Raw genomic sequence first — 26672 nt, 5'->3', positions numbered from 1 at the left:
ATTCTCGCATCAGCGTCAGCTCCCGGGCGGCGATTACCCGGCCAATGTACTCATAGGTTGGCCTCATCATCATCAGCCAGCCCCCCTTCCCAGTACCTCACTACCCCACTTCCAGACACTCCACTCATAAGGCACATCCTCATCCCACTCCTTGCCCAACTCTTCCCTCCCTTCCTGCACAGACACCAGGCCCGCGCCCTCCAACCTCTCCCACAAATCTCGGATGTGATCCAGATAGCCTATGCGCAACGGGTAGCACATGATAAACCTTGCTTTCTGTGACCTTTCCAGTCGCGCCACGAGAACACCAGTGAGCAGCTCGGGATGTTCTTCACTATAGACGGTGTCCGCTGCCAGGATGACGCGGGCGCGAACAGAGGGGAAGACTTCGTTATCGTATGGTACGAACGGAACGATGGATTCTCGTGGACGAGCCCAATCCAGGAGACCACAGCATGCTGAGCCGCCGTACTTCGCCAGCAGAGCCTTGTTCAGGTTTATGTTGGCTTGGATGTTAGGTAAAATAGGATCCAGATCGGTGAGGCAAGCATTGGTCTTCCAGATTGCACCAGCACTCATGCCCACGAGTCCCGTGCCTGCGCCCAGTTCGAGGACATGGTGGGTACTTGACAATGTGCCACAGCCAGAGAGATCTGGTGGGTCGAGGCGATGCAGGACGTTAGCCAAGATTTCAGCTGAGCCCCAAGTGGACAGGGTGAGGTTGTCGGCTTTGATGTTGCCTGCGTCTGCGATCTGGAGTGCCATGCGTTCACCTGCTGCGTTGACTGTGACGTCGAAGGAGAGGCGTTTGTGTGTGCTCATGGTGACGATCGTGAAATCACGATGCGTGCGTGCCGAATCCGTCCTCCAGGGCGTGGCCAGATCCTTGATGTTGCAGTGATAGGAACGCCAAGCTCCTACAAGACTCGATCACTTCGTCGTCAGCACACCAGTCCTCATGATCGGTCCAGTAAGCCAGCAGTCCCCCAACTAGCACGTTGCTTGCATGAATGTACAAGCCACCGCGCGAGTCAATCACCAACTCATCACAACGTGATGCACCTTAGCACTGCACTTCTTGGCAAAGCTCTTTCCGCAGTGAGCAGAGTGCAGACGAAGAAACCGAAGCGCCGGAGACTGATATGCTGCTCGGGCCGTTACCGCTGCAAGCCCGCTGCATCCACTTTCACTTTGAGCGCTACGCAAGCCAATCATGTCTTCGATACACCACCTCTTCATCGTGACTGGCAAGCCTCGTAGTGCCTCTGGACCTGCATGCCAGGCATTGGCTGCGGTGTGATGTGGACTGTGGTGGTTATGTATAGCTGCTGCTGCTAGAGGCAGGTCGGTAGATCATTGTAGGTCCCATGGTCTTGGTTTTGCCCTCATATACACGTACTATACACTCCGAGTAAGAGGAGGAGGATTAGTTTCGTGGCATCGCAGGTATGGGCAGAGGCGGAGTGATATATCTCAGCTACACAGCTCTTATCCTGCTCTCCCGAGCACCGAGCAGTGCCGGGGCCGCCGACCTATGCGCCTTCTGCAACCTCTGGACGGTCGATATCGACGAGAGTCCAGCGCCTTCACCTGAAGACGGACCACCATTTTCGGCTCACGCAATACGGAATAAAGCTCTGCTACCTTACGAGATCATTGGCATAGTCGGCGCATACATCGTCACGGTCCTGATACTAGGCACCTTCCTGCTCACAGTCGGCCGATCATTACGAAGACGAGCGCACGACATGGCGGCCAGGCCGACGGAGATGGTGAAGCCGATGGGTAAGGCATTCGATCCTTCGCCTATCAGTCCAAATAGTGCGAGAGGGTGGTTGAGGAAGAAGAAGAGTGCGACCTCCAGTATACGCAGTGGGCAAAGCAATGTCCGGTCGCCGGGTCTGGACAGTGTGGTTAGCTTCGACAATGGTGTGGTGGAGGCTGATAGGCAGCGAAGACAAGATGAGATGGAGAGGTTGTACGCGGCTGTCATGGCTCATGATGAGCGCAAGTCGCAGCAGCCGGCTGTCACTATCAGCACAGATGACAGCATGGCGGCGCCACCAGAGTACTCGCAGAGGAAGCCGCCCAGGCTCGTCACGGATGATCCTCGTCTAAGACATCTACAGACCTCCGAGCTGAGCCCTCGAAGTCCCGGCACGCCAAAGAGTCCAATCAGAGCGATATATCCTCCAGACTCGAATGTGCCACCAATGCCTCAGTCACCCACAAGTCCCATCAAGGCAGGCTACCCGAACATGTCAACGCCATTATCGCCACAATTTCCGATTCTGGACCAGGGCGATCTCCGAATCAACCGAAAGAGTCGCTCGGACTCGCTAGGCAGTCGCCGAACAGTGACGTCCGACTCTGGAAGCTCAGGTGGCAAACGATTACGGAAGACACTGCGCAACATCAAGATCAGCGCGCCGCTACACGTAGACGACAACAGCGATGGCGCACGAACACCACTTTCGCCACGTTTCTACACCGATCCCGGCGTGCCGCCTGAGCCACCAACCGCTCGGACAACAGAAACGATGGACAGTCATGCACCAACCACACCAGGCACAGCACAAAGCTGGCGATACCCAGACGAGCGAGACCACGAAGAACTCGATCAAGTTCGGGACCTCCCCCTCGCCCATCCCAACCGCCTAAGCACCTACAACTATGCCTCCGAAGCCCAAGCACTGACCGACGTCGCCTCCACACGCCCCGACCCCACAGGATCCATACAAGAGAGACAAGCAGGCGCCGCGAGCAACACCGCCCGACCCCTCCCCTTCCGCCAGCTCCAGAACCAAACCCAGACTCAATCCCAGACCCAAACCCAGCCCCTCAAATCGCCTCAACTGCAAGCCTACCAACAGATGTACCCCCTCTCCCCTTTGAACACCCACCACAGCCGCCTCAACATCCCCTACAGCGCCGGCCCAGGCCAAACCCAATTCGTGTCGCCACGCCGGGATCACTTCGGTGCACCGAGGACTGGGATGGCGACACCTTATTCGCCCTACATGCCTTTCACGCCGCTCACCCCTGTGACGCCGCACCTTGCTAGTCGTGCTGAGAGGAAGCAGAGGTTGCGGGAGGAGGGAAAGGCGAGGGGGGTCATTACGGAGGAGGATGCTGTGAGGGATGAGGGGGAGCTTTGGAGTAGTGGATATTAGATCGACAGATCTATTGTCTTTTTGGCCTTTGATGGGGTCTGTATATATGATGATATGACCTTTCTTGATCGATCCCGCTATCTCAGCTCGAGTTTATCGTGCTGTGTCGAAGACGCCTGAACTTCTGGGCTCTGTCTTGCAATTTTGTCTGCAATGTATGGTACATCATGATGGCCTGACCAGAAGAGCCGGGTGAGCTATCTCCTTGGTTTCCTCGTCAGCACACCATCAGCCGGTGCGCAGCTCATGACACGGATCTGGACGTAATGATGAAGCATTGGATGGTGACATGAAACGGCACAACTCTCCCATTCAACCCGACTCCTCCCGAAACTGACCTGCAACATTCGCGACCTCGATTATAACTTGCCGCACCTGGCTTCTCGAACTGCCTGATATAGCCTAAATTGGATGCAAGCCACGGGCTTTGTGGTGCTCGATGTAGTGTCGAAACATACCTCATCTTCCTTGCTTTTAAAGGTGGTCATAAGGTCCCACCAGGTATCCCGACTTCATCCTTGCGAGGCAAATACTCGTACCATGATGAGAGGAAACTGTATAAGTATACGTGCCTGCATAAGCCGAATGGAGTGGAACTCATGTTCACACAGAAGTGAGGTTGACCGAGCAGTGCTACCAAACAACAACCGCTCAACGCCACAAAGCTCTCCATCACATTCCCGTCCAGTTCATAATGCCCGTCCATGTTCTCGACCTAGGCCTTCCAAGGACGGGCACACAATGCAAGCACTTCTTCCACAACAACCCATCCTGTCAACAGCTGACCAATTCCGTCAGCCTTAGCCAACACCCTCGAGATCCTAGGCTACCCAAAATTCTACCACATGCGAACCGTAGACGACACCCCAGGCCACAGAAAGAATTGGATCGAGCTAATGGACGCGAAATTCGGTCCCTCCGACTCCCAACGTCCAATCCAGTCCAAGGAGCTTCAGGACCTCCTAAAAGACTACGACGCCTGCGGCGACTTCCCTGCGTCCCTCTTCCCCATCGAACTCGCCACCACCTACCCTCAAGCCAAAATCATCATCACCACCCGCCCAGAAGACGCCTGGTATGCTAGCATGGACAGCACACTAATCTACGCCCGCAACAGCCGCAAAGACCAAGAAGTCCAGGAACGCCATGCGTTGTCAGATCGATATAAAAAGTACTGCTGGGACGATGACTTCGAGGCCAATGGGCGTAGGTACTGGCGTGAGCACATGGATATGCTGAAGCGGTATTTTGAGGAACAGTTGAGGGAGGTGCTGTGGTCTGAAGTTGGAGAAGGGTGGGAACGGCTTTGTGAGTTCTTGGGTGTGGAAGTTCCCGATGTACCGTGGCCTAATGCGGATGATTGGAAGAAGTATAAGGTGCAGAAAGGTTTTGATGGGAATTGATTTGTCCGCTAAAGGATCCAGATTCTTGCGTGATGAGTCAATGCATCTCTCACGACCGATGCTGATCCGTCTCGATGGTGGGCTTGGACATGCTCAAGGTGTAATTGTCTCTCCAGCAAGGCCACCAGAGTAATGCATAGCCAAAGCTCATATTGCCATTCAAGCGAATGCTTGCCGCATGCCTGAGCCTACTTCCAGGGCAATGAACAGTGCTCAAGTTTGTACCCAGCACCATCGCTTCTAGGGCACGTAGTCCGACTAATGACAAGCGCAATCCTAGTCTGTGCCTTCCACAACAGGAAATCCACCTCTTGCGAACTTCCTTCTGGCCTCTTCCACAGCCTCGAACCTGATCACAAAGACAGGATGAACGAGCTCCACGACATCGTTTCGCTCCACGCTAAGTCCTTTCATATCGCCCTCACTTGCCCGCTCGCCTTTCCAATTGAAAGCTGACAGAAGTCGACCAGTTTCTCTGTCTGTGGTCGAAGCAGTAGTATTGTAAGTATACTGATTCTGCGCCGCTGATAGCCCGGAGAGCGAGTAGCATGTATGATAGCCATCGGGCCTAGCAGACGGCTTGTCGCGCATGCCGCCTTTGGGTCCAGGCTGCTGACAGCAAGTGAGGAGATAGCGAACGAGAGCTTCTCTATTCCAGAGTCTGCTTTCCGCAGATGAGACCGAACCATTCTGCTTAGCTTCATGCGGGCCTACTACTGCTGCCTCGAGGAGTGCCCAACACCCACCCACCCAGTGACTATAGCAGGCGTCCACAAGCTTGTTTGTTCGTCCAGCAAAGCCGCCTTCTGGGTTTGTCTGTAGTGTCGTAAGACAACGTATCAGGCGATCCACATCAAGATACTTCGGTATGGTGATATGTGGCGGACCCAAGATACATAGACAAGCCAGCGCACAGAAAGCATAAGCACCGTGCACCTCATGATTCGGTGCGGACGAGATACCTCCCTCGTACGATTGGCAAGTGCTAATCCACTCCCCAAGCCTGTCCGTGAAGTGTGTCAAGCCCGCCTCGCGAGTTGGTGAATCTGGTGGAAGCTCAAGTGGCAGATTGAGAAGCGTGATAGCAGTCATGGCGCAGTAAGCACCTCTTATATCCTCTTCTGCACCAATAGCCATACGAAAGCCACCATCTGCTTGCTTCACCGTTCCTAGCCAATGCCACATAGCTTCGCGATCGATCACATCCAGCCCACCTACAGTAGCAAGTGCAAGTAAAGTGGCGTAAGTGCAAGCGCAATGACTCAGTTGGCCATGACCGCCACCGAAGCCGCCAATCTTATTCTGCAGTGGTCGAACAGTCTCCATAAGTCGTTCACGATACATACTGACGTCCTCGCGCAGGAAGCTCAAGCCAGCTGTACACCAATAAAAAAGCCAGGGTCTGCTAGCATCCATTGCTGCATACGGAGCAGGTAGACCTTTCAGCGGCGTGTGGAGGAAGCTGGCATGCTGTTTACGTTGCAGATGTGGAAGACCATGACGGTTGAGTGGGATCCCCTGATTGTCTTGGCCGGTTAGATGAGGTAAACATTCAGCAGCAGTTTTATCTAGCGCTTCTGAGGATACTGTGTTGTAGTCGTCGTGGAAGAGGCCGATCGTGGTTTGTTGTAGCCATTGTGGCAAGTGGTGGATGCCATTCTTCCGAAGATGGTTGCCGGGAAAGGGTACACCAGTCACTTCATCCTCGTTGTTGTCATCCGGGAGCTCAATAATACGAGCCTTGTTCCTAAGGAGCTCGTCCAAGGTGTCGTCGGCAGCAGAGTCTGTAATAGCCATGTTCAGTTGTCTTGAGCCTTGCCGAGTAGTCTTTAAGCTGCCGGGGAAGATGACTTTGCGTTTGCCAAGATATGAACGAGATCCAGTCATGTGAAAAAGAAGTAGTTGCAGCTAACCGAAAGACAAGCCGCTTGATTAGTATTGTTCAAAGGCATGCTGCACCACGTCAGAGAACATGTAAGGTTATTCCGGCATGAGTCCAAGATGCCTGGTTCGTGAAATTATGTACAGGCCAGTAAGGTGGTTATCACCATACTTCTCCTGAAGAACATGTGCATGGAATTGTTATTCTTCGGAAAACACAGAGAGTGTTCTGCAATTGCATGTGAATCTGACGTCGCGCTTGCCTCTTTGGGAAGTGACATCTTCGTCTCTGTTGCGGCGATGATGTTGTCGCTCTCCGTCGACGTTACGCACGTTGGGGAACAGGAATAGTCACGGCGGTTTTGAGCTACGCAGTACGAACACAGCATATGGCATACTTTGACGACATGTGATTCGGCAACCGAGCAGCACTACCGCTGCAGTAACATCCGGCGCATCAACCATCTTCGTCGACTACCAACATAGCTAGCCATCCAGAATGGCACGCAAACCAGGTCGCATCCTCCCCTTCCGCATACCGTTCTTCCGCATCTTTTACAGCACGACCTACACCATCCTCTACGCCATCGAGATTCTTCTCTTAGCCATCACACCCGCAAGTCTGATCTATTCAGCGATCGTCAACCGGGCCTTCCAGTACATCCTCATAGTCGGCAGCGTCTACGTCTTAGTCGCACTACTCGCCACCTTCATCTACAGCAGCAGACTGTACACAAACCGTACAGTCCTGGCCGCAGTGGGCAAAGCATACATACCGGTGGAAGAAGGAGAGGTGGGCAAAAATGTCAGGAAGATGATTGTCAAGCAATTGGAGCGCAGTGCTATCATTGCGTGGGAGGCAAAGCCCCGGAACGCATTTGGAGAAATCTATGCTGCCGAGCAGAATGGTGTCTTACCTGCCGAGACTCACAGTGTCAACCACAACGACTATACTGTGGGTAGGATTATACAAATCGATCCTGCGCAGCCACCGTGGGGGATAGTCAGACATGCTGGCTGGAGCAGTCCAAGCCAGAGGGATGATAACAAGTATCCCAACGTACAATTCGCGGATGTGATTGCAGAAATGCCGAACCTTATCGAAGCGAAGGCAGTAAGTCTTGCTCCAGCTGATCCACTCTCGACTCCTCGGAACGGCCAGGCTCTTGCGGACTCTGCTGTGGTAGAGCTTCTGACCCGGCCAACGACAATGGGCATGCGCGACTACATCAAGCAGCTGGCTTATCTTGGCTTGATCAATCCTGCAGACATTGGTGACGTGTTCATGCGACAATACGAGCATGCGCGCTTTTGCGGTCGTCCAGTCACCGAATATGAGTTCGCGGATCTCATGGCCACATTTTCCGAACTGCTGGCTGGCATGGTGGAACTGGACCAAACAATCTTTGAGCAAATACGGAGTCAGACAGCAGACGATGTAGAATCGGATCTTGACGAGCCAGAACCAGCACGATCGCGATCAGTGAGCGCTGCCCAATACCTGACACCTCGCGTCCGATGCGGGTATTCTCCAGCAACCTCTGCACTCAGCGTGCCAAGTCCTGTCACTGCCCGAGAACATGTTTCCAGATCGGCGACACCGTACATGCACGGTCAGAGCAGTAGTCTCGAAAGCTTTAGCTCTGTGATTCACAACTCGCCTAGTCATGCGCCGGCGCCTATGCCAGCCATGAATACAGGCTCGTCTAGCTTGGTGGACAGCGATGCCGGTAGTGTCATACATCATGACATGGACGCAGGCTGAAGCACGTGATGCAGTTGAAGAGACCATATGACTGAAGAGCTCCAAGAGATCTCGCTTTTCAACGCTCTGGCCAAGATCAGACGCTTGTCCTACCAGTCCACACAACAACAATCCGGCGAACGTGGCCAGCCTCTGACATGAAACACATGATCTTGCTACAAACATCTGAAGCAAAGAGCCTCGTGTGTGAGGGTGGGTCCGGCGGCTGCATGGTATGACCTTCAGTAGGCGCGCAGAAGACAAGCGCCTGGGCCATCTATGTATACAATCAGCTAAGCGCGACCAACATCAAATAGCCCATCCCGACGCATAGGAACAGATGTTCATGCGCTGCAGGCCTTCTCGGCCTGATGGTCCGATGGGTAGGTTATGGAGATGAGACGGCGACTACACTTTGCATTTTCGGACGTCTTGAAGCGTATTGGATTTGGGATACCGTGTTCGACCATCGGCAGCCATGTCAAGGTCTATTCAAGCGAACCGAGGAAGGAGGGCAGCACTACATTTATGATCAGTGCCGTGGTATACCGTATTCCGTGCGCACTTCGATTTCTGTATCGTAATGACCGGTGATCCAGCTGTACTACTGTATGTGAGATCATTTGGTGGAGATGGACTATAGATTGATCGTATCCAGTCGCGTAGCCACGTATATTACAATTGGCGCGCATCGCGTTTCATCTCGGGAGTCTCGTGTTTGACGATGATCGCAAAGCCGACCGATTCGCTCACACCGCCAGCTTCTAGAAAGCTTGGCGAGGGATGGCGCGAGTTGCTGCAGACGCCGATCAGAACTCAGCCACAAAACGGTCAGGCCGTGTCAACACGCTTCATTTGCTGAGAGGTGTCGACGAGATGATGTGGGCTACCGATGTGCAGATGATTCTGGGCTGTAGCAGCTTTTCAGATGCAGCCAGCAGGTGTAAGCTACGTGTCGTTTCATGAGATGGTCTGGAGGCTGGTAAGTTGCATATCTCGCCACCACAAGGGCCCACGAGACAAAGATGGGCAGGAGTGATACCTGTGGAGTGCTGATCAGCATTGCATTCGGGCGAGTGCACGCATGTGAGGCGAAGGCGAGCTGTATGGCTACACGCATGCAGAAGTACGCCCGGCTAGGCTCAGAGACATGCCGCCACGAGCCCAACCCACGATTTTCGCATCAGCCTTCAGGTATACAGGTGACTGGGTGCGTGAGGTGTACCAACTGGCACATGCCGCACCGCCAGCTCTGAGCTCTACCATTCCTGCGACCAGCGAACCTTTGCTCCTGGCGCCAGTCATCCTTTGTCCGCAAGCCAGGGCGCGTGTCCAGGCATTACTTGTTGGCCTTATTCCGCGAAACGCACGAACGGCCCGGCGCAGCTCCAGTAGTCGCTATGCGCTACCAAAAGGCTTTCCTTCACCGCCGTGACAAGTGAAGCCGAGCCAGTGTATACAGACGCCCGTTGGTCCACACCTAGATTGAATTTTAGCAAGTGGCTTCCCAACCTAATACACGCAAAATCTGAAACGACCTGTAACCTTGACCATCGACCCTTGTAGGCGGCAGTAGCGTCCAGGGTTCCTCTTTACTGGGGAACCAATGAAAGGTGGCGCTGTACATCCCCACATTCAATACTGCCACAGGCACGACGACCTCCTTGAGCGCTTGCCTTGCAGCACGAGAGCAGGGCGATCAAGTACATAGTCGAGCCAGTCGCCTTCCCACACAACCCTTTCCTTCTGCTATCCGATTACACATCGACGACCCTTCACTACTGCGACGACTGTCTGGACAGCTCGGGCAACTTAATACGACACATTCACTATTCAATCGAAACATCCCTGGTTCCTCCTTCGCCTGCAGCTTGCCATCCCCTGCATCCACCTCTTCAGGAACAAGTCAAAAGCCTCTGTGCCCCGCCGTACCACGCACTTCATCCAAAACGTGCAGTCTGCGTGTTCTTTGCGAGACCGCCTTTACAGGTCACCTTTACGACACATCTGTTGCACGCATCCGCTGGTCGGTCGCTGCCTCATACCACAAAAGTTTTCTGCTTCCTGCTTTACCGCCTTACTCGACGAGGAGGCTACTATCACTGTTTTTTTCGAACAGCTCACGAGCAATCTTCGCCGTCACTTCACGCGAACGTTGGAGAAATCTGGCGTACCAACAAATCTAAATCGTATCTAATCGACCGACTTATTCACGAGGCAGGTGCAAGGCAGCCACTCTTATTGTCCGACTAATACTTCTGCTATTGTACGGCTTTTTCCAACCGCTCGACGTTGGCTTTTCGATAAGCTTATTGTTCGACCATTCACTTTCCAGGCAGTGAGAACACTTTTGCTATTGTCACTTCGAGAATACCAATCCTTGCGAGGAAGTTTATAAGAACATCGCCATCGCCAACAGCCTCTTGCTTTCGAGCACAACGACTCTGACTATCACAATCATCACGACGACAAATCGATCAACCATGGCTTACTGCGTACCAACACTAGCTCAGAATGCTGCCGCTCTGGACCACTTCATCTACATGCCTGTCTCGCAGGAGATGATCGCATACCTCGCCCATAAGGCTTCAAACGTCATCCGATGCGAGGGACAAATGGAGCTTAATAAGAACCTACCACCAACCCCACCCACCACACCACCACAGCACGTCTATGGTGAGCCGCTACTGCCTTCTCTGGAACTCTTCATCAGCGCCTTGGTCGAGCGATCACACGTTCAGGTGCCTACTTTGATGACTTCTCTTGTCTACCTCGCTCGCCTTCAGCAAAGATTACCACCAGTCGCTAAAGGCATGAAGTGCACATCACACCGCATCTTCCTTGCAGCTCTGATCCTGGCAGCCAAGAACCTGAACGACTCCTCACCAAAGAACAAGCACTGGGCCCGCTACACAGCTGTCCCTGGCTTCGACGACTTCGGCTTCAGCTTGACGGAGGTCAACTTGATGGAGAAGCAGCTACTTGGTCTTCTCGACTGGGATCTTCGGATTACCGAGAATGATCTTTACTTCCACCTTGAGCCGTTCCTTGCTCCCATTCGTGAGTGGCAAGCACGACAGGCTGAGAAGCATCGCATTCGCGCCGAGATGGCTGCACTTGAGCAACAACATCAGCTTGAAATTGTAGTTGAGCAACAGAGGCGAGCGGCGATGGAGACTGCGAGATTCTACGAGGCGCCACGATCGTATGTCGACCAGTATGGTTACGCCCAAACATACTACCCCGCCTCATCAGCTGGGTCATCGAGAGCACCATCACGGACACCATCATTGTCGCCACCCACCCGGAGTCGATCTTCTGCATCACAATCCTCCAATGGGTCGTATGCATCATCCTGCTCACCCATCAGCATCGCCTCATCCTACATGGAGCCCGTCTGCGAAGAGCTGCCTGTCCATATTCAGCAGTACGACAGCCACCAGATGCCGACGATGGTACACATCCAAGCACCAATGGGCAAGCCAACCCTCACGGCTCTCCCTCATGCTCTCCCTCTCGACCAGACTTGCGAGCAATCGTCCAAGAAGCAGAAGACGGCCAACATCTTCAGCCGCTTCCTGCCTACTATGAGCAGGTCGCAGATTCCAGGCTACTGAAAGCCGACACCCCATGAGACCAAGGCTCATGAGATAGAAGAATAAGTGCGGTTGTAATACAGGTTGACGCCTCGATCATTTTCTTAGAATAATGATGGCGATGAACTGACGATTTTTGACGATGTGCTTACTGGTTTGAGCATGTCTTAGCATATTGGCATTGATACCACTGCATGGCGGCGCTTCTTGGGTAGTGTTTAGCCACGAGTTGGTGGTGGCCTCGAGGCAGGAAAGCTTCCAGCAGTAAGCTGATGAGTAGATGTGTTGAAGTCGAAGCAACTTTCTCAGATCCACCACTTACCTTGTATCATATCCTATCTCATCCCACATCATCATGGTCCTCTCTGTTCAAAGGCGAAGGGTGAGAAAGGACCCTTGTCTAGTCTGACTCAGCTCGAGCACGTGCAACCGCTTTCACTTCAAGACGTCACCAACTTCGCCCATTTAACCTTGATTCGTTGTGTACCTTTGCGCCGCGGTCTCGGACATGTACATTCCAGCGTACTAGACAAGTAGTGCTAGGCATTACTTGGATATGCTCTATCAGTCTCAGTAGTGGTATTGGCAGCAGGTAGGTGTGCAGTATTTCTTTTCTTGCATTACTAGTAGGCTCTTCGCCGTCCCACCTGCCAGCAAACATCGCTACTGCTACGAGTTTGATCCTTCGATGGAGGCAGTCGCCACAGGCAGTCTACTTCGACTACAGATTTTGGAGATTCTCCATGCGAATGTCATAACAGCATCAGGACGGCGCAGCATATACGAAGCAGCATCATGAGGGTAGCATACTATCTGCTGCCGCTGGTGGCGACACTTCTGCGGCTATGCGGTGCTATTGAGCTTAATGTTAATGACACAGGTCAGTTTATTAAGCAGGATTGAATCTATGTTGCCACTCTGATCATACCGAGCAGACTCTATCAAGAATGCTTCCGCCACGATAGCATACGGACTTAGCTCGTGGTACCAGAACAATCAAAGCTCGACGGCTACTACGGCTATCGGCACTTTCAATAGTCCTCTCTACTGGTGGGAAGCTGGAGCAGTATGGGGAGGTATGTGTGGTCCATGTTTGACGCGGTCTGCTTGGCTGATATCTGACATCGAAACAGGTCTTATCGACTACTGGGCATATACCAATGACACAAGCTACGTGCCTACAGTACAGCAGGCCTTGATGGCGCAAGTCGGACCAGACAACAACTACATGCCTCCAGCGTACTACTCGTCTCTGGGCAACGATGATCAAGCATTTTGGGCGATCGCAGTATTGTCAGCCGTCGAATATGGTTTCCCAATTCCCGAGGGCAAAAGCCAAAGTGTGTATCTCGACTTGGCAGAAGCAGTCTTCAACACCCAATGGCCTCGCTGGGATACGACATCCTGTAATGGCGGTTTAAAATGGCAAATCTTCCAGGCCAACGCCGGGTATGACTACAAGAACAGCATCAGTAACGGCGGTCTCTTCCAGATCTCGGCCAGATTGGCGCGGTATACCGGGAATCAGACATATCTCGACTGGGCTGAGAAGACTTGGGACTGGATGAGCGCGATTGGCCTGATCAGCCCAAGCTATGATGTATTCGATGGTACCGACGACACGATCAACTGTTCACGCATTGATCACACACTCTGGAGTTATAATCCAAGTATGCTGCTATACGGCTCAGCTGTGCTATACAATTACACAAACGGCTCTCAGCTTTGGGAGAACCGGACCACGGGACTTCTTGAGGAGTGCGCCCGTACGTTCTTCACACCATACCCAAACTCAACAGACATCATGTACGAACCAGCATGCGAATTGGATCAAACGTGCAATTATGATCAGCTTAGCTTCAAGGCATATCTCGCAAGGTGGCTGTCGAAGTCCGCCGTTGTGGCTCCATATATCATGAGCTCGGTAAACGCTCTACTCACTCGCTCTGCTCAAGCCGCCGCGCAGTCGTGTTCAGGCGGTCAATACGGCAACACTTGCGGGCAGAAGTGGTATGTCGATGGCTACGACGGCAACTACGGCGTGGGTCAGGAGCTCAGCGCATTGGAGACTGTCCAATCGTTGTTGTTGCTCAGACCGGACGGCGGCAATGCGACAAGACGATACCCTTTCACGAGCTCAGACGTGCAGATACAAGTCGCTGTAAATAATCCGACAAGTACGCTGTCGCTTCCGCCGAAGACCGCAGCCACTGCTAGATCAACAAGTAGTGCTACCAAAGCAAGTTCCGCTGTTGAGGCTAACAGTGTGCGTAGAAGTTGCGTGACCGCCGTGTACATTTGGACGACAATAGCTATGTACACGGTCACGATGAATATGATATCGATGGGGCAATTGATCGAGCGATAACAGTAAGGGCAGAAGTCGGCGAGTACTGGATAGACGAGGTGTTGGCTCAAAGAGTGCAGTAGACATAGACCTCTAGAATACTTCAACGTTTGCACTTTGATGATTTTGCATTGCTCCAATGCTCATATACACGAGGTTTTTACACTCTTTATCGTGCATGGCGATCTTTTCGATGGTAAAATCTAGCTGAGGTGCGAAGAGGGGCTCGGTTGCCCGTATCCCCAAGAAGTCGATTTCTCTTACGCTACTCTATCTCCCATCCACTCTTGTCATGCGACGCAATGACACCGAGATACGCGAATAGGCCAAAGCGTAGTCGCATGCTCGAGGCGAAATGAATTTTGATTTCATAGGGGAGGGAGAGGGCAGCTGGGTGAACTTTGTCGCGATTGATGTGCCTCGGCGACGATTGGCAGGGATGCGATCAGTCATCGTCATCACAACCGCGACTTCATCTCGTCTCTCCCCAAAGACTGCTTTTTGGGGATCTCCATTGGAGGTGTGGCATCTCCTCGAGTACGATCATAGCCAGCACGATGAAGATGAATACACTGTTTGAGCTGCCGATCGGCGAGGAGGGCAAAGTCGCTGTCTCGGAGGCCAAGGACAAGGTCTACTTGATCACATTCTCCAGCCCACCAGATAACAGACTTATCACGGTATGCTGTCATATCTCTGGAGTCATCGAGCGCTTGTTTCTAACATCAGACACAGTCCTTTTGTCAAGCTCTGCTGCTGGCCCTGAACATCCTGGAGACCAAATACCCGCCAGGCGTCGTGATAACGACATCGGGGATTAATAAGTTCTTCAGCAATGGCCTCGATCTTGAACATGCATCTTTCACGCCGGGGTTCTTTTCGGACAGCCTGTACGCCCTTTGGCTGCGTATCTTAACATATCCAATGCCAACCATAGCATTGATCAACGGCCACGCCTTTGCTGGGGCTCTAATGCTGGCTATGATGCACGATTATCGGATCATGAATCCTCACAAAGGCTATCTTTGCTTGAACGAAGTCGAGCTTGGTGTACCACTAAGACCACCTATGACGAGCATTTTCCGCCAGAAGGTCAGCCCGCAGACGTACAGGAGACTTGTGCTTGAGGCTGCGAGGTACAAGGTATGTCCTGGAGATCTGGTCAAAAATACGGAAGTGCAACACTGACAAGAATAGGCGCTTGATGCTCTGAAGGAAGGCATTGTTGATTGGCTCGGTGGCCTCGAGGAAACCCTTGCCCACGTCGATGAGCTGAAGCTCGTCCAGAAAGCTGGCAAAGGTGTGACTGGCAAGGCAGTCTACGGTGAGCTCAAGCGAGAGATGTGGCGGGAGACGGTGGGCTATCTGGAGAATTTTGCAGCGGAAGACCAGCAAGATTATCTTGCCGGAACCAAGAGATTACGAGAAAGAGCTGCAGCAGACAAGCAGGTGAGCCAGTGGGAGGCTAAGCTCAAGTCTAAGTTGTGAACGTGGTATGTATATCCCTACATTTTCTGTATCCTTACCTTGTATCATGTGAGTGGTTTCGCCACCCGGTCTGTGCTCTGTACGACCACGTGAGCCGCGAATGCACCTTCCCGAATCAACGTTACTGGGCAACCACTGCAAAGCCTGCAAACGAATCGTCCGTCACACTTCTTTCCAGACCTTCTGAACAAATTCGCACTACATCGAATCTCAACGTTGAGCACGATGGGCTCGAAGAAGCAGAGATTGAAGGCGGCGAAGGTGAGCACAACCCCATCGGCTAAACCGACAACCACCGAGCATGGACAAACACTTCGAGCCGTCCGCTGCCACTGCGTGGCATGCGAGAAAGGCTTCAAGGTAGCTGGCATAGACACCAACTCTCCTTTCCTTCGCCTGCATAGAGAGATCCGTGACCGTAAGTAAAGCTCTCCCTGTCGTCTGCTCAAGCTGACCAGATTTGCAGGTATCTACGAGGAGCTACTTGTCGCCAAGCTGTCGCCGGCAAACCAGGCTCAGATCGACCAGATCAATGCTGCTTCGGACACTCCGCTCGAGGAGTACGGTCGGCAGAATGCGCTGGAACTCTATGGTAGCGACACCGTGATCCTTCCTGGCGCCAACGAGCGATACCGCTACCGCTTCATCATCAAGGCCGTGGGTTTACTGCTTGCAAACAAGCAGATCAACGCCGAGGCAAACAGCATCCTCTTCAGCAAGAATATCTTCGGTATCATGCCTGAGTGGGAGCGTATCTATCCCTTCTGGCGCTGCGATAACAAAACGTGCGACCCACCAGGTGCGCCATGCTATCTGATGTTCCACAACTTCCTGCAAATCAAGCACGTCAACATCATGGTTCACAACATGCGGTGACTGGAGGACCGCGTGCGCAAGAATGAGTGTATCAACTTGCTCCACAACAACATCACTATCGTGCGCTTCTTCAAATCCGCCCAGATCAAGCTGAAGACACTATCGATTAGTTACTCAGGCTGCTTCGGTGGCGAAGTGGAGTACATGCGCGACGACTTCGAAGGTCCACTCCCTCCTGGTATGCCTGCGCGGCTCATCTCCATGAGAGATATGCATGGGGAGTTCTACAATCTGACTCGTGAGGAGGCACGGCAGACTCTCTTTAGAGATCACGAGGTCATGGAACCTTTCAAGCAATGGTATGGCGCTGCAGAAGAGGTCACTGTTCGTGGCGAGATGCCGCAAGCGTTCATCGGTGAACTTGTCGCTGCCCTCACTAATCAAAGTCAATCATCTGTGACGAAGCGCGTGGCGAAGGCGAAGGCTGCAAATGCTGCTCGTGGTCCAAAGATCAATGACTCGAGCATTTGGGTGGAAATGAGGGACGATGCGCTTGCGATGGGCAACCAAAGCTTGGCAGATATGGCGGAGCAGATGATGCAGACCTCCATCAAGTCACCTGCTGTGATGCAGCACCTGTTCGGTGACCTGGGCGGTCCGTTCATGTCACCGCAGACTGGCAACGATACTGCTCAACAACCGACTGCTAACAACGCTACTGGCCGTATGACTGTCAATACGGGCAGGAGCATTGCAGCAACCACAAGCAATGGTACGACGAGCAACAATGGCGGGATTGGCACGGTCAACGGCAAGATCGTCTTCGGCCCACCTCGTCCACTAAGCATGCTCTAGTTCCGATGGAAAGGGTAGGGGTGCGGCGCTCGCTGGGGTGGAAGTGACTGTCAAGACGGCGTCGATCTGTCCCACGAATTTGACGCGGATGCTGCTTGAGTAACGAGGATACCACATCACAGCGCGGGGTCTCTTGGAAAGTAATACAATATGCAGTAGTTCAATGACCTCGTTCAATCATGTTGTAAGCACTCCCGATCCAACCCGCCGTCCTTCAGCTGCACTTGATCAGCACATCATGACACTGGCCTCGTCCCAAAAGCAGAAGGCTTTGCCCGATCAAAGAACGGCTCGCTCAATGCCTCCCTCCTCACAGCAATCCTCTCCCGCATCTGCGTCTCCGTAAGCGGCGCATGAAACATCAGTACCCTAACAATTTTAGCCATCAGCACAACCAAGTCAGCGAATAACATCGAGTTCTCGTTAGGCTGGAGATGAGAGATCAGTTCCTCAGCCTGGACTCTAGGATCGAAGAAGGGATCTCGGAGCAAGACGGTCCGGAACTTGGTCAGTTCGTCGCTGGTACATGGTCTTGTCGGCGTGTGGACTGCATTGGCTATGCCATTACGAAGGACCATCTGAAGGATCCCGGCCATGGTTACGTGGGCTGGTATGTGTCGTTGTAGCTGGATAGTGTTAAGGCTCATCGTTTGTTCGGCTGGTATGTCTTGCTTGATGCAGAAGTATGTCTGAGGCACTTCCGGCAGATATTATAGACATGCGTCTTTAATCGGGAGATGTTGTCTTGCTTGCTAGACATGGTCAATGGTTCTTTTGTGGCACGCATGATTGCTTCCCACCTTTCATTGTTCCATGGCAGAGAGTTGTGAGGTCCGCATCATGTTCTATGTCTACCACGACTTTTAGCTCGATTTCTGGATTGTCCAGACCATGATGGTGGTGGGTGAGGTTGTACGTTGTGTGGCTCGAGCGATGTATGAATGTGTCTCGAGTCAGCATAGTTTGAGCCATGAGCCGAGGTGGAGCGCAACCATAACCTTGTCCATACCCCTGATTTCTACAGGGATGTTCTGCAAGCCCTGCATGATGCGTCAATTCCCAGCTGAAGATCACTCGATTGTAATGTACGGTGCACCTCCTATACCAGCATGTCATGAAATGGGTGTCGAGGGAGCGATGGCAGAAGCGGTGGTTCAGATGGGAGGAAGGCGTGAAAATGATCTGCTGCCATCTTTCGTGCAATTCGTATTTCGTGGTTCATCAGCGGGTATATTGAACGTTATACGCGAACTGCCGCCAATATATCGGCAGGAGAGCGTGTGGAGGTGGAACAAACTCCCGCGAACTGCGCATGAGCACTTTCAGGTCGTGTTCACATCCCTGCCTCCTTGTATGGAAGGCTCACATACATAAGAAATAAGCATGAAGCCAAAGTGTTCCGCAAGACGAACAGTCCACCATCACAGCTTGACAGCCCTGATCCAAACTCTTCTTGATCAAGAGCCGAAGGAGTTCTAATTATTGCTTACGCTATAGAAGGCGTGGCGTGCTTAAGCATTGCGCTATGATCTCGGATGGCGCTCGCACCCATGGAAGGTTAGACCAGTATCCCTACCTGTGCAGATCCCATCTCGTGGCATCTCGTGGTTGTGACACTCTCTTCTGCTTCATGTAGCATGAGGAGCCAACACAGGTCGTAGTCGTTGAACAGTCGGCCTTGTGACACCAGTAATCGAGGACGCCTGCTCCAAGATGGCACATATAGCTGGTGAGTTCGTGGACAGCTATCATCAGATTGCCGTGCACTAACACCGATACAGTCTGTTGAAACACTCGCAGTGGAGAGTGTTCGCGACTCGTCGCACCATATCAGCCCGCTGCTTGGAAGGATAGTGGAGCACGATGCGCTTCTCCAGACGTACCGCGCAGGACAGAGGAGCCACAACATCAGACGATGTCCTCCAACTGGGCGACACGGCGTTGCCGCAAAAAGCAGAACTGTTGCTAGGAGCGAAGACGCGGTTAGGAAGAAGGGGATCGCAGCAGCCGAATAGCCGCGAATACGGTGGGGAGGACGAGTACAAGACGGCGAGACCGCAGTTCCAGTTACCTGATATCCGGCAGGACTCGCAGTCTTTACTGGACGAGATGTTGGATCCCAGGGGCAGATTGAACGTCTGGCCGAATCTGGAGCAGGATAAGAAGAGGCAAGAGGATACACTGAGCATGCGCGTCTACCAGCCTACCGGTCGGCCTAGCATCAACCCTCGCACGACAAGCTCAGGTAGCGGTCAAGGACATTATGATCGTTCGAAGGAACCTTTGTACGTTACGCAGCAGACTTCGGCCTCAGCTGTGCGCGATATGGGTTTGCGCAAGCCTCCGCCAATGACCATTCACGAAACCTCGAGCGACCCCAATCTAGGCAGGAGACCTCTGAAGTCAGCAATGAAGAAGCCATCGTCGCCCGAAAGCACTCGCAAACCCACTGGATCATCCTTGAAGCTCAAGTCGAGCCCGAGCAAGAAGATAAAGCGACTGGATCTGTCTCAGCTCTTCCCGCCACCGAGGTCGAGCTCACGTAATGCCTTGGCCGCTCCTAATCTGATGATGCCGCGTGCTGGTTCAGACGTTACTGATGACTCTGACTTCCCCTCTCCTGCAGACACAGTGCGCGTGGAACTTCGAAAGCCTGCACAAAATGCCCGATACGAAACGTTCAAGAGACCAGCACCCGCAGCTGCACCAGCTACACGACCCAAAGTATTTGAGAAGGATATTTATGACTCGGCTAAAGTCAATGTGCGACGTCCACCCAAGGGTATACAGAACTGGTTTGATGGTTTCGATATCAGCTCAGATGAAGAGGAACACGTCCCGGAGCAGAAAGTCCGGATCCCTGGCAAGAGCGGCCAGAAACCCGTGCAAGAACCCGAGACACACAATGTTGCAGTCGACTTCGGCAGCCCCTGGCATATCAAATCAGATCGTGAGCAGCCTCGTCTGGATCGCAAGTTGTCTAAGGATCCGGTCGAAGATAACTTGCTCGCCATCCATCATGCCAAGGAGCGGATACAGGAGCGCATGCGGCAGATTGATATACGCAAGGGCAGCATAGATTCTGGCCATGCCGATGCCACTACCATAGCAAGCGTCGTATCGTCGGAGATGCCGCGAAGGACAGGAGGAGAAAGCAGGCTTGCAATGCTGGACCTTCCATCGCAGAGCGCACTCTCGATGTCGGACTCTGATGAGGAGGAAAGTGCACCTCGTCCTGGACGAATCGATATGGAGACTTTGAGTGCCATGAGCATTGCAGGCAGCACTAACCACAGCAATTCAAGGCAACACTTGCAAAGACAACGTAGCTTCCCAGCCGAGAACGCTGGGCGAGCAAGCACGAGCACGGTGCAGACAATGCAGACCTCGGGTTCGATTCCGATCAGACTCACAGCATCCATACCACTTCCTGCCATGCCCACGGTGGCGCAGAGCCCGCCTCAAATTCAATCAAGGCGCAGCACTCAGACGAGTCTCGCCAGCCCAACAACTCAAGCTTTGCGACAATTGACAGGCCAGGACCAGCTCACTCGTGCGCGACGCTCGACAAAGATGTCGCATCAGGACTTCGAGACGTTCAACAGTGGCGAATCGGTCAGTAGTGCTCCCACTGATGGTTCGCACTTGATGGCTGTGAGTGAGGAAGAGATGATTTTGTTGGAATTGATGCGCAACAAGAGAGCCGCAATGCAGAAGAACAGCTTCACGGAGGGCTATCAGCTTGCGCTGAAGAGGGAACAGGATGCTCTGCTCAGGAGACGTGAAAGTGCGCAGCAGACAGCGTTGAAGATCCTGCAGCAGCGCGAGGAGAAGACGAGCAAGAGCCGACCTGGGAGCAAGATTGTGAATACAGTCCATTCTGCAGAGCCGTGTGTGGACCATGAGCTACGAAGGAAGCTCAGTGCTATTAAGAAAGAGGATGTAGACAAAGCATTGAAGATGAATAAATTCTTGGCCGATGTCAGCAGTCCGACCGTCGACAACTTCCCGGAGCCGCCTAGTCGTGGACAGACACCCGCAATGGATAGCAAGCGGCCACCGCAGAAGTTCGAATTGCTCATGCCCAGTGTCTACAGTCCTACACCGAGCAAGGTGCTTGACGCGTACTCGCCCGTCTCTGCGGAAGATTCGTCTCCTGCGCCAGAGTTCGAGGACATTGAGGACCACCATGAGAGCTTGAGACAGTTCTTGGCTTCAAGCAGTGCGTCGGAGAATCTGTTTGGTAACGCCGGTGTCTTTCCTACTCCACCTTCCCGGAGTCGCAACCCTTCTCGACGCGATTATCGTGTTAGCGCCGTGTGGTCGCCTTCTCCTGTCGCTGAAGAGGAGGGAGTGGAGGAGGGAGTGGAGGAGGGTGAGCAGGACGCGGACGATGCTTATGCATCTTCGCATGACAAGAAAGAGCGGCGCAACTCTGTCCATGGACGTCGACTCTCGCGCCAGTACGATGTAGATCTGGAAGCCGAGACAGAGCCCGGAGTGCCATTAGCAATGCGCCACAAATCTGCCATGCCTCACCCTTTGCGACAAGGCGGCCAGACAGCCCACTCACCCTATCATCTCCACCCGCACTTCGACTTCACACCCCTGGAGTTCTCACCAAGTCAGCTGACTGCCTCACCAGCGACGAGTATATCGCCTTGGACACCAGAGGCTATGAACTTCCCTGCTCCTGCTTCTGAGAAGCCAACGATCGAAGGGGCATACAGTAGCGACAATGCCAGCCTGCGCAACCGAGCGTACACCCCAGACACGGATCTGACTTCACTCTCTGCTTCTGGTCAGACGAACACACCAGCTAGTAGTAGGAAGCATGGGATGTCGAGTAGAAAGGCACCGCCACGACTTGATAAGATTGTCGGGCATGGCATGCGAGGACCCGAGAGCGCGAGTATCACTAGTGCGGGCGAGGACGTGCTTGCTGCTTGGGCTGAGCTGGGTGGTGGAACAGAGGCGCTTGTGAGTAGGAGACGAATGCGCTGAGCGAGGCTCACGACTGGAAGGTGCACGTTTTCCTTTGTCTGTAAGAAGCTATGTCGTTGCTATGATACCCATTCTGCATATGTAAGATACGTTGACAAGATATTAGAGCGGACAGTCAGGCATATATCTCTTAATCCACCTCTGATCACGGAGGCCCTTAGTCACGTCAGCACCACGATCTTGCCGCCAGCCTTGTTCTGCTCCATTGTTCTATGTGCTTCGACGATATCGTCGAGCTTGAACGTCTTGCCGATGGAGACTGGAAGGGTGCCGGCTTCAATTTGATTGACTAGCTCTTGCAAGGGAGTTGAAATGAACGCATCGGGCCCACCATCGTAAGATGTTAGGCATATGCTTGTGGGTATGGCGTCCATGGGTGAGAAATCTTTGAGATTCCAGCCTGGAGAAGAGTCTTAGTTTAAATTTCACCCTAAGCCGAGCTTGAACTTACTGTCTCCCACCATACCAGTCATGCAGACGATGCCATGCGGCTTGACGCACTGCAACGAGTCTAGCAAAGTCGTCGTGCCGATGAGCTCCAGCACTTTGTTCACGCCACCATCCGTCTGATTTTTGACTTCCTCAGCCACCTTACCACTATCAATGACCACGATGTCCGCACCGGACTTCTTCAGCAACTCGTTACGAGCCGAATTCCGCGTAGTTGAGATGACCTTCACACCATGACTCTTCGCGATCGCCGCAGCTGCAAGACCAATACTAGTCGTCCCACCTCTCACTAACAAGGTCTCACCTTTCTTCAACTGCAAAGCATTGAACAAACTCCCATAAGCCGTCTGCAACATTTCGCCACAACCACCCAGAATATGCCACGAAAGTTTCGTCTCCAGCTTCTGGATCTGGCCAGCTGCGACGCAAGTATACTCTGCGTAGCCCCCATTGAAGGACCGACCCATACCTCCCATGGCGGTGGCGACTACATCACCTCTCTGAAACTCGCCACCAGGTGCTTCTTCGACGAGACCTGTAGCTTCAATGCCTAGTATCCGTGGGAACTGGACGCCCGGACTGTGTCCTTGGCGGGTGAAGAGTTCGGAACGGTTGAGACCGAAGGCTTTGATGCGGATGAGGACCCAGCCGGGTCGCGGTTTGGGTATAGGCACCTCTTCGATCTTCAGGACATCGGGCCCGCCAGCCTCGTGAATAACTGCTGCTTTCATCTGGAATGTTGTAAGTATTCTGGCGACCCTTATGATGCTGCCTTACCATCGCCACAGTGGTCAATCAAGGTCCTCCTGAGAATAGATGCTGCTTGACACAAGACGCTCGCTAGTGGAACTCTGTACATGGCCTGGAGGTCTTACTATACATGTGTACTTATAATTTTCAGTAGCCTCAGCTACTGGACGCGATACTTCTTGAAGGCATCCTTAGTGCTAGCTTGTTGACCTCCAGCCCCACATTGAGTATATACGCTCTGTCAGTGCATGGGAGCAAATGTCTTCGAGCTGGTGGCATTGTATGGGCTTGACTGAAATGCAGGCTACTCTTTTGCCACATGCCCTGAAAGCTGTGGAAGGTGATGTCCAAATCCGGCAGGAGGACCAAGCTATGCTACACGAGTGCCCAGAAGAGCCGCTCCCTCTAGCTCAGTACGGTAAGGTCAGTATGCATGTCTACACGAACCCGAAGTTACGAATAAGAGCTCGGGATACCTCGTCATACTGGCATACTTTCGCCAGTGCTCTCTGCCACGCGATAGTGTCAGAAGGCACGGAAAGGCAACAGAACTGAGGCTTTCACCTTGGGAGCTATGTCCCGTGCCATACCACGGCGGTCTCACAGGAAGAGCAAGGCAGGGTGTAGGACGTGTCGAGCCCGGAAGGTGAAGGTAAGCTGCATGAGTATTGTTATCAGAGCTACGCTTGGCGCTAACCGTGTGAGCTGCTATAGTGCGATGAACGTAGACCACTCTGCTACAACTGCGAACGCCACTTCACAAACCTTGTGACGTGTGACTTCGACGACCGAGAGCCGACGTTTCAGTCCTCGGCTTCGGCTCCATCGACGGCAGTCTTAACGAACAACTGGTTTCATGCGCGAGGTGCAGGTCGTCCGGGCTCTCACGCGGCACTACCATCATCATCCGCAACCACACAGCCGTCGTCAGCATTCGAGCGAGAAGTCTCAAGGAACGAGCTGCTTGGCCAATCATTCAGAACAGCCTCTCATCCTCCGTCAATACTCTTGTCGACAGGAACATTGCCTGTCCCACAAGCTTCCACACGGGTAGGACGGAGTGCCGAACCGCTTACTGTACCTGCCACAATCTCTGGTGGTCGTCTTGATCCGTTCGAAGCTTACCCTGCCACAGCCGGATCAGGTACAGATGTCAACGCACTCATGTCCCATTATCTCTCGGACTTTGCCTTTCGGTCGTTTCCTTTTTATGCCAGCCGGCCACTGATAGAGCTATGGTGGCCTTTTGTTCGTGATGATGAGTTGCTGTTTCACGTTGTGCTCCTTCTCAGTGGCCTCGATCGCCAGCATCTCGCTGGAAAGCATGATACAGTACATACGAGGCAGCTCCTCGGCAAGTGTCTCGGTTCCCTCAACGTCCGTATACAGGATCCAGTGGTCGGTACGAATGACCACACACTGGTCTCTATCGCAAGTTTGGCAGCAATGGAGTAAGCAAGTTGACGAGGGTAACTCGTTTGTAAGATACCGATAGTTTCTGACTGTCGCTGTTAGGCATGATCGTGGTAACATGCGTGTGCTCGAAGCACATATGGCTGGCCTCAAACGTGTGGTTGAGCTGCGAGGCGGGCTGGATGCTATCAGAGCAAGTAACTCTATGGTTGCCAACCTTGTATTCTGGATTATGATGGTCTCAATCAATGAGCCAATGCTGCTGCCTCTTACGTATGGAGATCTGGATCGGGACTTCGGATGGCTGACGAATCCTACCACTGCCACACTCTTGACCCACGATGGAGGTGAGAAGGATTTGAGAGAATTTGGTGTCGATACCGCCACGGCCAATGTTCTGCATGAGGTCCAGCGTTTGTCTCGCAACTACTCCTCCATCGTCAACTTCGGCACACCTAACGAGGCCACCAAAGTGCTAAGCGGGCTGTGCTCAGTGTTGGAGAAGTTGTTGCAGATGAGCAGATTCTCATCGAATGATTCTCCGATACCAGGACTTTCGCAGAGCTGTAGACTTGCTGGCTGTTTACATGTCTTTACGCCGTTGAGCGGCTATTTCCCGGACCCGACACTGATGCTGCATACCCTGGTCCGAGATCTAAAATCCTCTTTGACCCATCTCATTGGTGCAGTCGGAACCAAGAGTCATCTTCTACTGTGGCTGCTGTTTGTGGGCGGCAACACAGCACACTCGATGATGCCGGAACGATCGTGGTTTGTCGGACATCTTGTCGTAGTGGTGACGGACCTTCGCATTCGTACTTGGCAGGAAGTGCGCCAGTATCTTGTTCAGCTTGCTTTCCACGACAACTTCTGCGATATAACCTTCGGCAAGCTCTGGGATGAAGTGAAGCAGAAGCAAGACTCTCTGGATGTGGATCTGCCACCAATAGAGACTGATGTCTGGTGTAACCAATATCTTCATCCTGAGACTTGAGAAGCCACTGGAGTGCTTAGATCAGGAGCCACGACTGTGTACTGCCAGACGATGGGCGCGCTCGCGTATTGCCGCATGCTGACATCGTGTGATCACAATGCTTAACGGCATGTGAACGTCCAGACCGCTCGTCTGTGGTGTTGGCTCTACAGGAGAAGCAGTACTGGCACTCTGCGGAGAGATTGTCTCGCGAGCCTGTAAGACTGCTTCAGCAAGCTCGATGATGGCTCGAAATTCATCCTCAAACATGACCGTTCTCTCCGGCCAAGCTTCATATCCTGACGCCAATATGGTACATCCGAGGTGATTTGCTTTGAGGACACGGCATTGCGTAAGATCCTGTTGACCCATACTGGTCATAGCCGTAGCGAGATACTCGGTGAACGCCTTCTCCCATTTCTCAAGCCATCCACACAGCTCCCGCCTTTCCGTGAAGTCGAGGATTGGCTTCTCTTGGGTCGTCTGGCCAGGTATCGCAGCGATGCCTGACTTCCATATTCTGTTCCAGCAATGCAGCAGGGTTGCGTGTGCCTGGTTTAAACTGGTGATGCTCGGCACCGTAGGGACCGGAAGCTCTCTACTATTGAACATTATCGTGGTGTCGAACTTTGCATCAAAGCTCACTAGCGATGCGACAAAGCCAAAGGGGGATGTCCTTGGAAAGTTGATGTCTGCGTGTGCGGTCGGACTCCGAGCATTGCGAGCCTGGAAAGTCGATGGTTCGCGCAGGATCATCGAAATCTATGCTTTCTTTAATG

At 53.0% G+C, this 26672-nt stretch overlaps 12 protein-coding genes across 12 annotated transcripts; 9 read left to right on the top strand and 3 right to left on the bottom strand.

Annotated features, from left to right (window-relative positions):
* Positions 1-72: 72 nt before the first annotated feature.
* On the bottom strand, positions 73-822 carry LTS14_007393 (uncharacterized protein; the record flags this gene model as incomplete). The annotated part of the gene is made up of 1 exon (XM_064840085.1): positions 73-822. One exon carries the CDS (start codon positions 820-822, stop codon positions 73-75), a length of 750 nt encoding a protein of 249 aa, XP_064692406.1.
* A 626-nt stretch (positions 823-1448) lies between these two features.
* On the top strand, positions 1449-3173 carry LTS14_007392 (uncharacterized protein; the record flags this gene model as incomplete). The annotated part of the gene is made up of 1 exon (XM_064840084.1): positions 1449-3173. The coding sequence occupies one exon, from the start codon at positions 1449-1451 to the stop codon at positions 3171-3173; it is 1725 nt and encodes a 574-aa protein (XP_064692405.1).
* Positions 3174-3867: 694 nt separating this feature from the next.
* On the top strand, positions 3868-4576 carry LTS14_007391 (uncharacterized protein; the record flags this gene model as incomplete). Its single annotated transcript, XM_064840083.1, has 2 exons — positions 3868-3916; positions 3972-4576. 2 exons carry the CDS (start codon positions 3868-3870, stop codon positions 4574-4576), a joined length of 654 nt encoding a protein of 217 aa, XP_064692404.1.
* A 276-nt stretch (positions 4577-4852) lies between these two features.
* On the bottom strand, positions 4853-6373 carry RAM1 (CAAX farnesyltransferase (FTase) subunit beta; the record flags this gene model as incomplete). The annotated part of the gene is made up of 1 exon (XM_064840082.1): positions 4853-6373. One exon carries the CDS (start codon positions 6371-6373, stop codon positions 4853-4855), a length of 1521 nt encoding a protein of 506 aa, XP_064692403.1.
* A 583-nt stretch (positions 6374-6956) lies between these two features.
* On the top strand, positions 6957-8222 carry LTS14_007389 (uncharacterized protein; the record flags this gene model as incomplete). Its single annotated transcript, XM_064840081.1, has 2 exons — positions 6957-7571; positions 7620-8222. 2 exons carry the CDS (start codon positions 6957-6959, stop codon positions 8220-8222), a joined length of 1218 nt encoding a protein of 405 aa, XP_064692402.1.
* A 2462-nt stretch (positions 8223-10684) lies between these two features.
* On the top strand, positions 10685-11835 carry PCL1 (PHO85 cyclin-1; the record flags this gene model as incomplete). The annotated part of the gene is made up of 2 exons (XM_064840080.1): positions 10685-11406; positions 11457-11835. The coding sequence occupies 2 exons, from the start codon at positions 10685-10687 to the stop codon at positions 11833-11835; spliced, it is 1101 nt and encodes a 366-aa protein (XP_064692401.1).
* Positions 11836-12592: 757 nt separating this feature from the next.
* YME1_2 (i-AAA protease yme1) lies at positions 12593-14165 on the top strand (the record flags this gene model as incomplete). Its single annotated transcript, XM_064840079.1, has 3 exons — positions 12593-12677; positions 12733-12873; positions 12931-14165. 3 exons carry the CDS (start codon positions 12593-12595, stop codon positions 14163-14165), a joined length of 1461 nt encoding a protein of 486 aa, XP_064692400.1.
* A 536-nt stretch (positions 14166-14701) lies between these two features.
* LTS14_007386 (uncharacterized protein) lies at positions 14702-15632 on the top strand (the record flags this gene model as incomplete). The annotated part of the gene is made up of 3 exons (XM_064840078.1): positions 14702-14824; positions 14880-15287; positions 15342-15632. 3 exons carry the CDS (start codon positions 14702-14704, stop codon positions 15630-15632), a joined length of 822 nt encoding a protein of 273 aa, XP_064692399.1.
* A 225-nt stretch (positions 15633-15857) lies between these two features.
* Positions 15858-17303, top strand: LTS14_007385 (uncharacterized protein; the record flags this gene model as incomplete). The annotated part of the gene is made up of 3 exons (XM_064840077.1): positions 15858-16050; positions 16099-16490; positions 16515-17303. 3 exons carry the CDS (start codon positions 15858-15860, stop codon positions 17301-17303), a joined length of 1374 nt encoding a protein of 457 aa, XP_064692398.1.
* Positions 17304-19166: 1863 nt separating this feature from the next.
* LTS14_007384 (uncharacterized protein) lies at positions 19167-22307 on the top strand (the record flags this gene model as incomplete). Its single annotated transcript, XM_064840076.1, has 1 exon — positions 19167-22307. One exon carries the CDS (start codon positions 19167-19169, stop codon positions 22305-22307), a length of 3141 nt encoding a protein of 1046 aa, XP_064692397.1.
* A 161-nt stretch (positions 22308-22468) lies between these two features.
* LTS14_007383 (uncharacterized protein) lies at positions 22469-23488 on the bottom strand (the record flags this gene model as incomplete). Its single annotated transcript, XM_064840075.1, has 2 exons — positions 22469-22707; positions 22759-23488. 2 exons carry the CDS (start codon positions 23486-23488, stop codon positions 22469-22471), a joined length of 969 nt encoding a protein of 322 aa, XP_064692396.1.
* A 1465-nt stretch (positions 23489-24953) lies between these two features.
* Positions 24954-25914, top strand: LTS14_007382 (uncharacterized protein; the record flags this gene model as incomplete). The annotated part of the gene is made up of 2 exons (XM_064840074.1): positions 24954-24958; positions 25023-25914. The coding sequence occupies 2 exons, from the start codon at positions 24954-24956 to the stop codon at positions 25912-25914; spliced, it is 897 nt and encodes a 298-aa protein (XP_064692395.1).
* Between the last annotated feature and the right edge of the window lie 758 nt (positions 25915-26672).

This window comes from Recurvomyces mirabilis (genome assembly GCF_035927965.1).
Source record: "Recurvomyces mirabilis strain CCFEE 5264 chromosome Unknown scaffold_20, whole genome shotgun sequence".
NCBI lineage: Eukaryota > Fungi > Ascomycota > Dothideomycetes > Mycosphaerellales > Teratosphaeriaceae > Recurvomyces > Recurvomyces mirabilis.
Note: the sequence above shows the minus strand (reverse complement) of the source record. Positions and strands in the feature narration are given on the sequence as shown.